The sequence below is a fragment of the Montipora foliosa genome, chromosome 6 (genome assembly GCF_036669935.1).
Source record: "Montipora foliosa isolate CH-2021 chromosome 6, ASM3666993v2, whole genome shotgun sequence".
NCBI lineage: Eukaryota > Metazoa > Cnidaria > Anthozoa > Scleractinia > Acroporidae > Montipora > Montipora foliosa.
Window position 1 is genome coordinate 27,680,932 of NC_090874.1, and position 15,000 is coordinate 27,695,931.

Sequence of the window (15,000 nt, forward strand, 5' to 3'; positions counted from 1 at the left end):
TTCTCGATTTACATCACAAACTCCTTTGCAATTGATGAAAAATTTCTTTGAAAACAGGAATGCAAAACAGTTTGTGACATAAAATCGAGAATAGACCCATGTCTCTCATATCACTGTCATGCACTTTAAAGGTTGCAAGTTGGAACCCTGGTGGGGTGAACACTTGGGTTTCTTACAGTAGTTGAGCAGAAAGTGCTTACCTTTGTATTTAAATATCTGAAATGGTCTTCTGAGACAAGGACTGTAAACTGTGCATGTATGTCTTGTCTCACAAATCTTTGCTTTGTTGTCTCTCTAAACTAAATCAAAACTCAAACTGGAACTTATCATAATTATATCTACTAGTCAGTTTTAAACTTCTACACTCATTCACGAACATCTAAACTTTTGCTCAGACCTGTCAACTTTTTTTGAAAATAAAGCTCTTTGGAATGGCGGGATTGTTTCCTGTAATTATTTTTATTTCCCAATAACTATTATGTTGCCATGAGATAGATACATTTTGTAAGGTAACATGGATTATTTTAATTTGTGTTTTTGTAACACAGGAAGAAAACAAGAAGAAGCAACTGAAAGTAAAAATTCAGATGGCAAAGTTTTTACAGGACACAGTTGAAGAAATGGCAGTTACAGCGAAGCAAAAGAAAACTCAAGAAGTTGTTTCAGAGTTTGCAAATTTCTTTGAAAAAGTAATACTATCAGTTATTGTGAATGTACACGTTTTAACCCATTGACTCCTGGGGGCTTCCCATTGATGAGTAAAATTGTGTGGCATTGGACAGATTAAAATACTACCATATGTATGACCGGTTTAGGGGTGAATGGGTTAATGGCGTTCAACTTATTGTTTTGATTCATTTCAGTTTAAGTTGGTTGGTATCACTTTCCTTTACCTGGGCCAATGTTTTTCAAAAGGACCAGGTTTTTTATGAAGAATTCAAGGATTTGTTTCACAAAGGATCTGATCATTTTGCCAGAAGCCCAAAGATATTACTGAGATTTTGAAAGCATCCCAAAATGAGATATGTCTAGAGATGCATGTAATTAGTTGCACACAGATTTCAATAATCTTTTTCCCAATTTTAACATCACTTGTGTCTTGGAATACAGACAATTAAGGCTACGAAGTTTCCCCAAATTCTGCTCCTTAAGTAAGGATAAACTGCTGCATTTACCTTAACCTAAAACTAATGCGAACATTTACCCTTACATGTACCTTGTTGTCTGTGATTTTGTTAAGGTGGCTCTGATTCTGCTGCACAGAGTTTTTTTAAACTTTGCAGAAAGTTTCATGTTGGCTTTCTGGTATTCTTCAGCAATACACAATGGGGGTCAAAGAGTTCGTTTAAATTGAGATATGAGCAACTATTATTAAGCCAAAATATGGGGTGTTTTTGCTGGGCTTTCCCATTGCCATTACGTCACAATAATGATTGCATCTTGTTTTGAAAGAATCGTATGATAATGGTAACGTAACATGTATGTGATATAGTGTTGTAATATCAATCATTTTAAAGAGAGTGTTGAAACTGGTTTGAGCCACCTTAATAATTAAAATTAATTTTGATTTTGTGTACTCATTTTTTAACTAGTTCTTTTGTAACTATAGCTCGCAGAAACTAAAGTCACTTTTCTTTATAGATAAGAAGGAAAGGAGAGCAACCCAGCAATGAAGACATTCTTAGATTTTCTAAGCTGTTTGAGGATCAAATTACACTAGATAACATGAGCCGTGCACAGCTCAAGGCCATTAATAGGCTACTTATGTTGCCAACAATTGGAACAAATAATTACTTGAGATTTCAGTTAAGGATGAAGCTACGTCAACTAAGAGCTGATGATCTGGTAAGTGCATGGTTAGTCTTTAATGATTATTGAATAAATTTTGATTATAGACATAACATTAATGTATTACGACTTTGCAACAAAACAAAATAACCTGAATATTATTGTAAGAGAGCATACCGATTTTAGACACTTTCTTCATGTCATGCAGGACCATTTTTTTCCAAATGGGAGGTACTTAGTACAATGTATTGAGGCAGCATTTCAAGTTTCTTGATTGACAGCCAGCTACTGTAAATGTATTCACAAGTAATCTTTAACACATTCTGTGGACTATAATGGTATATTGCCAAATTTAGTTGATCTATTAAAAGTTAAGAACTGTATTTTATGGTGTCAGCAATCAGATTCATTGTTATCGATCTTTTATCTTAACATCTTTGAATTTATGAGAGTGGATACAGTCATTGTTCAAGATGTACATGTATAATTATGTTGTGGTTCAATCTTTTTGCTTCAATTTTGGTTATATTTTTATTTGTCTGATATTCCTACATGTATGCAAATTGCAAGGTTGGTGTGATAACTTTGCAGAATGCTATTTCTAAATCAATGAATAACAATATAAAATAAAATTTTTAATAATGGGTATGCAATAACATGTTTGTTCACTAGTTAATTCAAAGGGAAGGTGTTGACAGCCTGACAGAGCAAGAATTGCAATCAGCTTGCCAGGCACGTGGTATGAGAGCCATTGGTGTTCCCTCTGCCAGATTAAGATCTCAACTTCGCCAGGTAAATTCATGATAAGTACGGCCTGTTTTGTCAAGACCAAGTAGTTGTTTCGGATCAAGTTGCAATGTGATAATCAAAATCACATTCACAAATGAAATTATGAGATGCAAAGGGCCTTGCCAGCAACTGTAAAACAGGAATTTGAAACAGAAGATAAATCTCTGGCCCTGTATAATTTTTTAACGACCATATTTTTCTGTTTTCCACTTGAGAGTTTTAAATTTGTAGGTGCCATAAGAATAATTATATGTAAAAGTAAAAAGGCATGACTTTTTTTACCCATTGCCAAGCTGGTGACTTGCGTAGGTCTATTTCTGTGATGGTGATTGTAAACTACTTAGCATTCCTGCATAAACCGATTTAGCTAACTTTAAGTGTTGTACCCAATTCAAATCTCGCGGAGCTATGTCACGTTATTTTAGGGTGTTGAGGGGAAATCTTTTGTTAATGATGAGTCTAAAACTCTAAAATGGTTATGTGGAATTCCCTTATTGATAAAGCTATCGTTACATCAGTAACAAGATGAATCTGAGCAAAAATGACCTTTATCCAGGCAATTTGCCATAAACTTGAAAAACCTTGGGCCAACTTTTTTCAAAATTACCCAAAAGCAATCCGTTTCAATCTTGTCCATTTGTGACCATCCATGCTTCTCTTTTCTTTTGCTGTATTTCTTTAATGTTGTTCAACGGTTTTAAGTGGTTATTGCAATGTTCTAAGGAGGCAGTGTGGCCCAGTCGTTAGGGCGCCTGCCTTGAGATGCAGACATCCCGGGTTCAAGACCCGCTCTGACCACTCGCTGAATTTGTTCCTGGTTGTCCCTGGTTCAACTTCCCCGCTGCACTTGTAAATAACCAACTGGTTTGCCTCCGGCCAGTTGCCGTTGTTGTGTTCTGTTGTTTCGTTGATTGTTTCATTGGCCCTGAAAAGCCCCTATGAGGAGCGGTCAATTAAGTATGTATTGTATTGTATGTTTCGTTCTACTTTTTGGGCATTTTGGGTGTCATGAAATTACATCATATTGCACGACATAACCCATTTAAGGTTCTTTGTACGTTGCATTTGCATGATAATGTAGCATTCACATTTAAATGATTGGAATTACGTCGAATAAAACGTTTCATTCCCAAAGGATTTGAACTGAGTACAACTGGCTCATTTTAAGGAGAGAAATGGCAATTAATTTAAATAGGTTCACTACTAGTCTAAATAAATAACATGTGATCTGGTGCACAATCAAATATTTATCTCTGCATTTCCTAAGGACCAGTAAGTGCCTCAGCAGGTCATCAGGGTCTTTCCTGGGAATCAATTGAATTTGTCATGCTCCTCCTCTCGATTGTGTAAATGTCTGCATGTATGGCATTTTTAGCTGTTTCTTCAGCATATCTTCTGAGGCTTAGTCTTAGAATGGCAGGATCACGTGAGCCATGTCACCTTGAATAAAGGCTGCTGGTCTTAAATCTCTGACTGATCTGTTAAATGGTGGACTTTCAGTAATTAGGTGTTGTGGATACATGTACCTCCAGCATGAGAATACTGTTCTAATGAATCACATTCTTCTAAAAAAATGTCCTCGAGGAAGATAGTTGTCAACGTCCCTCAATAATTTTGTAACTACTGTCCAGTTGACTCATGTAGGAGTATACAGAAATTTGGTTTTATCAACGGAGTTGATAATGTAAATTGGCCACCGTACAGAGATTCTAAAAGCTGACGTTTCGAGTGTTAGCCCTTCGTCAGAGCGAATCGAGGGATTATGGGTTACGTGTAGTTTATATAGTAGAGTAGGAGCTACGCTATTGGTGGTAACATGGCAACGTGAAAAATAGGAATATATTAGTTAAATGAAAAGCATATTAAAATACAATAAAAAACGTTCTCTGGCTAAAAATTTTGAAAAAGAATATAAGCTTTCGGCTGTCGATCTACAGCCTTCCACGGATAAAACGTTGAATGTAAATTAGTGAAATATATACAAAAAAGGCGAGATAAAAATGATAAAAAGAACAGAGTAAAGGTATGAAAAATGGTGGCTATTGTTTAAAAAGAATTTTATACTGATTAGGAATCGGCTTAAAGTTATTGTCAGCATGCTTGGTAGAAGAGGTGTGCCAGGCCTCTAGAGTTTTCCTAACACGAAAAGAGCCTTTGTCGATAACTCGAGAATGATTGAAATCAATGCGATGACCGAAAGACCACGCATGTTTCGCAATGTTTGACCCATTAGCACATGTTTTTACATTCCTAACGTGTTCTTTCTTGCGGGTTTCAAAGCAACGGCCAGTTTCACCTATATAACACCAATCACAATCGGCACAGGGTATTTTATAAACCACGTTGGGTTGGTGTTCAATAGCTGGTCTGAATTTAGGAGAAAGGAATTCTTGTTGTAAAGTCTTGAGGGGCTTATTTACAACTCGGATATCGTGTCTTCGAAGAATTCTTGTTAGAGGTTGCGTAACACCATTGATAAAAGGAAGGACAGCAAAACCGTTAGGGTTCTCTTGAGGCGTAAACCATTTAAAAAACATGCCAACCAATTCTTCAGGTGAAGGGATGGCATGTGTGGGTGGTTTGGAAAATTTCTGCTTTAAGATATTGGAAATAACAAAGGAGGGATAGTTGTTGGCTCGTGGAGCATCAAAGACGTGATTGATTTCGGTATTTTTCCCTTGCGGTGTACTTGGGAGTTTAATTGCGCGGTGTAGGAGGGTCTCATCTGTGCTGATCTTGTGGCGTTTGTCGTGGTGAGAAGAAAAGTCTAAATATCTGTCCGTGTGAGTTGCTTTGCGGTAAACATCAATAGTGATCATGTTGTCCTTGCGAGAAACCAAAGTATCCAAGAAGGCGATCTGTTGGTCAGATTCCTCTTCAATAGTGAATGAGATGTGTGGATCGATGGAATTAAGTGTAGTGTGAAAAGAGTTAACAGCATCTCTTTTGATGATGCAGAAGCTATCATCCACGTAGCGTTTCCATACTTTAGGTTGTACTTCAGACGTGTTAATGGCCATTTCTTCGATCGCTTCCATGCACAAGTTCGCCACCACAGGGCTGACGGGGCTACCATTGTTAGATAAGATAAATTTCAACAGAGAAATGATTTCATCAACCCAACGTGGTTTATAAAATACCCTGTGCCGATTGTGATTGGTGTTATATAGGTGAAACTGGCCGTTGCTTTGAAACCCGCAAGAAAGAACACGTTAGGAATGTAAAAACATGTGCTAATGGGTCAAACATTGCGAAACATGCGTGGTCTTTCGGTCATCGCATTGATTTCAATCATTCTCGAGTTATCGACAAAGGCTCTTTTCGTGTTAGGAAAACTCTAGAGGCCTGGCACACCTCTTCTACCAAGCATGCTGACAATAACTTTAAGCCGATTCCTAATCAGTATAAAATTCTTTTTAAACAATAGCCACCATTTTTCATACCTTTACTCTGTTCTTTTTATCATTTTTATCTCGCCTTTTTTGTATATATTTCACTAATTTACATTCAACGTTTTATCCGTGGAAGGCTGTAGATCGACAGCCGAAAGCTTATATTCTTTTTCAAAATTTTTAGCCAGAGAACGTTTTTTATTGTATTTTAATATGCCTAATCCTGGCTGCGCTTCAATTTTTAAATGAAAAGCGTTCGTTAATACCGTGAGGATTAAGGGTGCCGATTTGAAAGATGAATTTTTGTTTCCGATTCTTGCGGCTTTCCGCCGTACCTAGATGTAGGGAAAGGCCGCAGATAGCCATGTGTTTTTTGGAGTGGTTAGGCAGATTAAAATGGCGAGGGACTGGCTTAGATGCATCCTTGTCATTCTTCTCAACATCGCGAAGGTGTTCGCGGAATCGGTTACCTAGTCGTCTACCTGTCTCACCAATGTATAATTTATTGCATAACGTACAGGTTATGCAATAAATGACATTTGCGGAGGTACATGTGAAACGATCGGTGATCTTAACAGATCGCTTAGGTCCCGATATCTTGCTAGTGTTAACAATGAAAAGACAAGTTTTGCATCGTGAGCGCGCGCATTTGAAAGTGCCGGGTTGCTCGTTAGTTTTGAGCGCGCTTCTAACTAAAAAGTTGCCTACGTTTTTGTCGCGTTTGAATGAAATAAGTGGAGGTTGCGAAAAGATTCTACTAGTCTCGGGATCATTTTGGAGTAATTCAAAATTACTAAGAATGATGCTTTTGACTGCGTGATTATGATGATGGAAAGTGAGGGTGAATGGAATTTTGAATTACTCCAAAATGATCCCGAGACTAGTAGAATCTTTTCGCAACCTCCACTTATTTCATTCAAACGCGACAAAAACGTAGGCAACTTTTTAGTTAGAAGCGCGCTCAAAACTAACGAGCAACCCGGCACTTTCAAATGCGCGCGCTCACGATGCAAAACTTGTGTTTTCATTGTTAACACTAGCAAGATATCGGGACCTAAGCGATCTGTTAAGATCACCGATCGTTTCACATGTACCTCCGCAAATGTCATTTATTGCATAACCTGTACGTTATGCAATAAATTATACATTGGTGAGACAGGTAGACGACTAGGTGACCGATTCCACGAACACCTTCGCGATGTTGAGAAGAATGACAAGGATGCATCTAAGCCAGTCGCTCGCCATTTTAATCTGCCTAACCACTCCAAAAAACACATAGCTATCTGCGGCCTTTCCCTACATCTAGGTACGACGGAAAGCCGCAAGAATCTGGAACAAAAATTCATCTTTCAAATCGGCACCCTTAATCCTCACGGTATTAACGAACGCTTTTCATTTAACTAATATATTCCTATTTTTCACGTTGCCATGTTACTACCAATAGCGTAGCTCCTACTCTACTATATAAACTACACGTAACCCATAATCCCTCGATTCGCTCTGACGAAGGGCTAACGCTCGAAACGTCAGCTTTTAGAATCTCTGTACGGTGGCCAATTTACATCATCAACTCCGTTGATATCACCAAATTTTTGTATACTACTTCCCCATCGACGCAGCACCACAGTTTCTTTAGAAACTACCCCCTTCATTCATGTAGGAGTATGCCTGTGTTCTCCGGTTTGGCATAGCGCTCTGTTTCAATGAAAGAGATGACAATAATAATGATGTCACTACTGATGATATATAGGTATTAGCTTAGCACTCTTCGTGGGAAAGCCACATAAAAACGGTCAAAACTGAACGTTAAGGCATGGACAGCATCTGCAGTGGTCTTTGGCAGAATGTATGGACCATAGAATCCCAGGAGGAGGGGGAGGACTTCCATATAAAAAGGGCAGGGATGCTTGTCGTCTCGTTTAGGGGTGCAAATTTGGAATTTTGGTCGCACTTAGGGTGTTCTGGGCAAAGCGCCATCATTATTTAGCTGTGAAGGTCTCCTGTAGGCGCGCAAAGAAATAAAACAGTTTATATTTACTTTAGGGTTCAACAAACAAACGTTCCCATTATGAATGAATCAACGAACGAAATGATATATGAAATCAATCATATATTGAAATGCAGATATGAAATCAAACCGAGGTTCAAACCGCATTGAACTCCTGAATTTTTCAGGCTTCTGTGCCCAATTGCTAAAAGATTGTATTCATCACTACAAGGATCATAGCTTCACTTGATTTCATATCCGGGGTTCAATATATGATTCATTTCATACACTATTTTGTTCATTAGTACGAAATTAACTTGTATGTTTGGCATACAGTAAAATCTGCAACAGTCAATTGAAAATTTATTGCTTGGTTTTTGGCCATGATTTAAAACAGTTAATTTAAGGGAACATTGCTGTTAAAAGTGAATTGACAGTGATTGTTGTTGTTTTGCAGTGGTTAGAGTTGCATCTGGATGAGCAAATTCCAGCATCTCTCCTGTTGATGTCCAGAGCACTGTATCTTCCAGAAAATGTCAGCACTGTTGATCAGCTAAAGGAAACATTGTCACAACTACCAGAGACCTTGGTCAGTAATGATAATTATTAGTTATCATTTAATTACTGATATAAAAAGTAAGTTACGGATAACACATAAATTCAACAAATCGAAAGTGGTTTAGCGTTGTCTGTACTCTTATCGACAACGATATTCGTCATCACAGTGGTTAAAATGTTGTGGACTCACGAGGCGCAGCCGAGTGAGTCCACAACAAATTTTATTTTATTTCCCAAAATGGGCGTTCCTGATTGGCTATTACATTGCGTGACACATTGATGCGAGCATGACGCGTACAGCGTTGTCCAGACTCTTATCGACAACGGCAAATTAGCCAATCAGATTGCGAGATTACAAGCAATTGTGGTAAAAAAGTTTCTTTCCCATTTATACTGTACAAGACAGACAACAAGCGAATCAGTGAGCAACCAAGGTTGTTGGAGAATGTTGGTTAGCTTTTTGTTCTTGGCTTAGTAATACTTTTGTAACATTAACATACATTGAAATGTTCAGTATAGGAGACAACTTTTTTATACTAAATCATCTGATATTGACAGCTAAATTGTATATATATAGATGTAAGTTAAATAGTGTGCATCCAATTTTACGAGTTTATAAGACCAAGATTAAAGCTGTGTACCAAGTGGAGAAAAAGATAGCAAGTAGGCGGAATAACTAAACATACCAAAAAATGGGAAAAGCTTTTGGTATATGCAGGCTTGTAGTGTGTGTGTTCTCTATTTGTCCCTCTTACACGTATGACTTTTTATTATTATTGTTTGTTTGTAGTTTAAGGAGCTTTAGACAAATTATTTACTGGCATTTTCAATGATGATGATAATAATAATATTTAATAATAATAATAATAATAATAATAATAATAATAATAATAATAATAATAATTAATGCTTTGGTGCGCAATAAAATACAATGCACACAACTTGGGCGTAAACAAGGGGCAGGGAATGTACTGGCAAGGCGCGGATGATACCCACCGCCGGTATGGACCACCGGATGAGGGGCCTCGGCAACTAGCCGAGGGGGTGCCACATGCCTGTATTGCAAGGCGGGCATAGTGGCTGGCATAATGTCCTGGGGAACAGACCGATCACATTCCACCAGTCGAGAAAAAGTTGCCACAAGACAACATCTTCCAGAGCTCCCTGTTAAGGAAAAAGACCTGCCATGGTTTGGAGACTGTGGGTTAGTTCTCATTAAATGATGCTCAGGGAGCCTAGCCTGCATTTGGACAGAGTAGAGCATATCTCCAGAACTTGGGTAGGGCAGGTTTTTCTCGGGGGAGGGGAAAGTGGTTTCGCCTTTGCCACTCGCCAATGTGAAAACATTGTCCCCCAACCTGGCCATGTACAACTTCGTGAAGCGTGAACGTTTCTCTGCTGGTGAGATGGACGCTTGGTGTACGCGAGGTAGAAGATGGTGCGGAAGGATCAACGGTGTGAAGCCGTTCAATAAATTGTTCCCGAGTTCCAGTAATAAATAAATGGTTTGAGGTAGCAGGGGGCGTAAAAAACCGCGTTTGTGAGGTCAGCCAATTCCCCAGCAAAGATTAAATTGCTTAACGGAAAAAACAGAACTAGTTGAGCTTTGGAAATGTCAAACTGAGAAGGCTCGCATGGCGGGATGAATGAAAGAGCCAAATAAGGTAGTCACGTGATGGGAAGTCATGCTCTCTTCTCAGGCGCTGCCCAGTATTTGCTTACCAGCATTAACATCTATTTTATTCTAAAATATCATTAATAATAATAATAATAATAATAATGAATGATCTCAATGAACATTTAACTGGAAAGAACGAAGAAGAGACGCAATATCTAATAATGAAGAGCCAGAAATGGATCATATCACAAAACGTTGAAATAGTTAAGAACGTTTATACCTATAAGAGATAGGAAGAACGGAGCAGAGCGTTGAAAGGAATAGTCTAACTGAACATTCATATTTATAAATTATATAGCATAGCCTAGGACTAGTCTCGCTATGCTATTGATCATGTAAAACCGCAATATCAATAAGTGTCCATAATAATAATAATAATAATTGTTATTATTGTGTTCACATTTGTCTAAGTGTAGGTTGAGGAAGCTGAAATCAAAATTTGCGAGGTGTCAGGTGAGAAGGTGGATAATAAAGTGCGTTTGGATGTTCTAAAAAAAGAGGAACAAATGATAGCTGAGGAGAATGAAGAACTTGTTCATGAGGAAGAGGAAAAAAAGAAAAAGGCAAGTTGAAGAAGTTGAAATTTAAGGTGAACATTAAGTTACGTTGCGTTTTCCTGATTTTTTGGAACGTGTTTGGCCTCCTTAGGAGACTTTTTTTCTTTTGCAGATTGAGGCGATAGCTGCTGAAATTTTAGAAGTGAGTTAAGTTTTTTTTTTCTTAGTATTTTTTCTTCTTCTTTAAGAGTTGATGTGGCGAGGAAAGTAAATTTTCCCCTGCTGTCTATTCACAGGACACGGCACCAGAAATCCAGTCAACAGCCACAGAGGATATTTCCCAAGAGGACTGGCTATCAATCAAGGCGAGTCTTGCTCTAGCAAGTGAAAGAGACGAACTTGAGAAAATTAAAGAAGACAGAGAGGAATATCAAGAGGTATCAAACAAAGACGTTGTACGCTGTACCTTGATTTCAAATGCTACTCGACTAATGTTATTCTGTTGTTGTCTGAAAGGAACTGCGTGAGCTCGCAACAGAAGATGAAAGGCAGAATTTGAAGGAATCCACTGGTTCATCACGTCTTGGAAAGAAAGTTGATTCTATGATAAATAAGATTGAGGAGCGGCTCAAGCTAATAGAAACAGAAATAGATGGTGAACTAAGCCAACACTTGGATGCTGATGGGTCAGTCATTTTGTTTTTTTGGTTGTTGTTGCCACTTGCATTAGTGCTTGGTCTCAGCTGACTGTGATATCAAAAATTGTGCATATGTGTCATAGGAAAGCAGAATTCAGTATTAATTGGACACAATGTACAGTATATGTTCAAAGCTCTAAAAGGGGTGTCCTGGGAACGAGGTTGAGGTGTGTCCTGCTGTGAAGTCATTCTTTTATTGCGGGTGAATTGATGTTACTGTTGTTGGGTGGAAGTTGTTTTTCTTTTTTTTTTATTTTATTTAGTAATTAATTAATTATTTATTATTATTTTATTTTTTTACCCCTCCCCCCACAGACACACTCACACCCACACACACCCACAAACACGGAATATGTTTACATAAAAATAAATTAAATTAAATTTTAAAAAAAAGGAGGAGTTCTTGTTTTGAGAGGAGCGACCAATTATACTCTACAAGATGGGAATTACCTGTACAGTTGGAGAACAAGGTGCTGGATTCTGTATTTATTTATTTATTCACTTTTAAAGCAATAGCGGTTCCCATTTCTTTCGCGTTGTTGTATCTTCCTTCTCTACTTTATGAATATATTGTAGATGCCGTAAGTATTCTTCGAAAATTGGCTTTCGTTCTTTAAATGTACACAGGCAGGTGAAATGTTTGCTTGTCAAAAAACAAAATAATTTGCAAATTGTATTTAGAGGTATCTGGCCTCAGTCCTAAGCAAGTATCTACCTGAAAAGCATATTCTTTACTAACAATTTTACACGCCTGCATCCATGAAAAAACATGATTCCAAACACAACGGCTTTTGCTACATTCCCAAATTAAATGAAAGAGGCTTTCTTTACCATATTGACAGAAGGTGCATTTCTCGTTATCTATACGTCCTATTTTCTTAAGAAAACTATTAGTTGAAAGTCGTCGATGTAGGAATTTAAAATTAAAAACTATGAGTTTTGAACTCTTGGTACATGTAAAGGCCAAGACATAGGCTGCTTTCCAAGCAGACTAAGTCTACGAAATTTCCAACAACTTAACATCGCTTTCACTTTTTCCACTTTATCTATGTAATTATGAGAAACTGTTATATTTGAATCCCACGAAAACCAAAAACCAAGAGCTTTAACTTTTCCTTTAGGCCATTTAAAATTATTTTCAGGACAGAGTTTAAGATCACTGTTGTTGTTGTTGTTGGGGGTGTTGTTTTGTTGGTATGTGCGTGCTATAATAAATATCGTAGTATAATTGTTTAACTGTTTGCCAGTTCAGCATTAGGGACAGCCTGAAAAAAAAAAAAAAAACGCATCCAAACGTGGATTTTTCTCCTTGCTTTCACTTCATGTGAACTCCGTAGTTCAAATTTATTTTAAATTCAAATTATTAGTCGTTATTTCACTGAAGAGAAATAAGCTCTCCAAGACGTGAGTTCGTTGATAGTCTGCCGTGGGGGACAAGAATCACTTTTCGTTTGATGTCGCTGTTTACTTTGTTGCGGAGTCTTTTACATTCAGCCTAACCGAGAACGTATTGCTTTCAACTTTATTATGTTTCGCTCATGTAATCCTTTTTCCCACTCTGAAGTATAAATCCAAGGAGATTTCTTTGCGGGGACCCGCTTTGTACGTCAACGACGCTTGAAAACATATCTTTCCTTTCAGACCACATTTTAGTTTGATCATGAGAATTGTCTTTATTATCCCAGTTGTAGATGAAATGTTTTCGCGTAAGTGAACGTGATTAATTTTTTGGAACATCTATATAGTCTGTAGTATTGAACTATGGTCGGTTATACTCGCATGGCAAACTCCAGAGCATATACCCTTGTCAGAAGAGTTGGCATACCGACATTTCATGTCAAATAATGCGGTGTCGATGATACACCAAGGGCACCCAACGAACAAATTAAGCCAAATGCTTTTGAGAGACATTTCTAGGCTCCTTGTAATGTTTAAAGACTGTCTGTTTTTTATCACATAGACGAATTTGATCTGTTCGGATATCTTAGCCGAAAATTTTAGGGAACGATATCTTCATTTCAGAAATTGCTACTTGAACGTAACCTTTTAAGAACTTCCAACCGAACTACTTGATCATCCGAAACTGCAAGGTGACCTTTTTAGTGCCAAAAAGTGCAAAATACCTTTTCGGAAAACGTAAAGCACCATTTATACTAACACGTTTTCCTTGTCAAGTTTTCACCTTGGCAATGTAAATGAAAAAATATGACAAGTTTTTCCTTGACAAGTGTCCTTGTTCAAAACTAGCATGCTACAGTTATCGTTGGGTGCCCCTGATATGCTTAGGTTTGTTAATCAACTGGTGAAGACCGTACATTTAATTTTATCAAACGAGCTGATATAGGGGAACTAACTACCCTAAGAGCTGACTAACCTAACTACCCTAAGAGCTGTTGTTTTGAACGTTAGACCTTCGTTTAAGGGAATAACGTCTGACAAGAAGCAAGAATTAGAGTGAGACATCCTTGTTGAAGTTCCATCCTCCATTACACATAACTCAACATTTTGAGAGTCAAATAGCCCAATCAGATTTTCTACAGAAGTGAATGTTTCGTTGGGGGCTTGTACCATATGACAACAACGAATGGTTTTAAATTCGGTTTTGCATTCTCGCGGCAATTGTTGTTATCGTTTATGTACAAAATAGTTAAATCAATGGATGTTTTGACTGAGAAGGAAACACCGTCGTTTTCTTGTAGGGATGGTAAAATAAGCTTGCAGGAGTTGATATCTGCTGTGGGAAGGTTACAAAATGCTCCCAGCGAAGCGAAGTGTCAGAGGATAGCAGAAATATTGGACCAGGATCAAGATGGCACGCTTGATTTGGGAGATGTCGAAAGGGTTTGTAACAAGTTTTGTTACCATGATCAAGCTTTCATTTGCCTCAAAACACTTACATCTAAAATGCCTGAATACATCAACTACAGATAGACAACTACAAAATCTATGAGGAGATAACCAGAGACTTGCGCGTGCGTTTTCTTGCGCGTTTATGTAACTGCTTCACGTAAATTGCGTTCTTTGCGCCTGGTCCGATTCATATTGCGTCAGTTAACTGAAAACTGCTGAATGACATGCTTGATTGCTTTCTTTTTGCAGGTTGTTGAATTGTTGTCGAATGAGGATGTAGATCTTACTCCGGAACAAATCCGAGACATTGTTAACCTAGTAAACACAGAAAGCAGGTTACGGCAAGCTGACGGAGAGGAAAGTGGATTACTTCGTTAATGATCCAACATTCCATTTAGCCATAGACCTTTTTGCAGATACGGAGGCCATTTTGATTTCTATTGTTCCGAAGGACATTATGGGATGCTCAGGGGGCAAATTAATATGTATTTGCCCCCTGGGCATCCCATAATTGCTATTTGAAACAATACAAATCAAAATGGCCGCCAAATCTGCAAAATGGTCTATGGAGAAAGTATAAAGATACACTCATGATCCCTTTTTGGTTCACGTGTACTTTTAATTTTACAAAACATGTGGCTGTTTTTTTACATATGCAATTGCCTAAAATATTATGTGAATCGGAGTTATTATGCATACACTGGATTCCAAGGCATGAGCACGCGTAACAATGTTACACAGTTGTTAAAAAATATATATTTTT

The 15,000-nt window shown here is 37.8% G+C and overlaps 1 protein-coding gene across 1 annotated transcript in view; it reads left to right on the forward strand.

Moving 5' to 3' along the window:
• The window catches only part of LOC138007079 (mitochondrial proton/calcium exchanger protein-like), a 23,815-nt gene that overhangs the window by 8,615 nt on the left and 200 nt on the right, over window positions 1-15,000 (forward strand). Inside the window, exons 3-12 of the mRNA XM_068853794.1 lie at window positions 549-689; window positions 1,642-1,845; window positions 2,461-2,580; window positions 8,414-8,545; window positions 10,609-10,755; window positions 10,862-10,891; window positions 10,986-11,126; window positions 11,206-11,375; window positions 14,087-14,228; window positions 14,487-15,000. The exon at window positions 14,487-15,000 is cut by the window's right edge and continues 200 nt beyond it. Coding sequence (XP_068709895.1) covers window positions 549-689; window positions 1,642-1,845; window positions 2,461-2,580; window positions 8,414-8,545; window positions 10,609-10,755; window positions 10,862-10,891; window positions 10,986-11,126; window positions 11,206-11,375; window positions 14,087-14,228; window positions 14,487-14,615 — 1,356 coding nt within the window. The 3' untranslated portion in view covers window positions 14,616-15,000. The remainder of the gene's footprint in view (window positions 1-548; window positions 690-1,641; window positions 1,846-2,460; window positions 2,581-8,413; window positions 8,546-10,608; window positions 10,756-10,861; window positions 10,892-10,985; window positions 11,127-11,205; window positions 11,376-14,086; window positions 14,229-14,486) is intronic.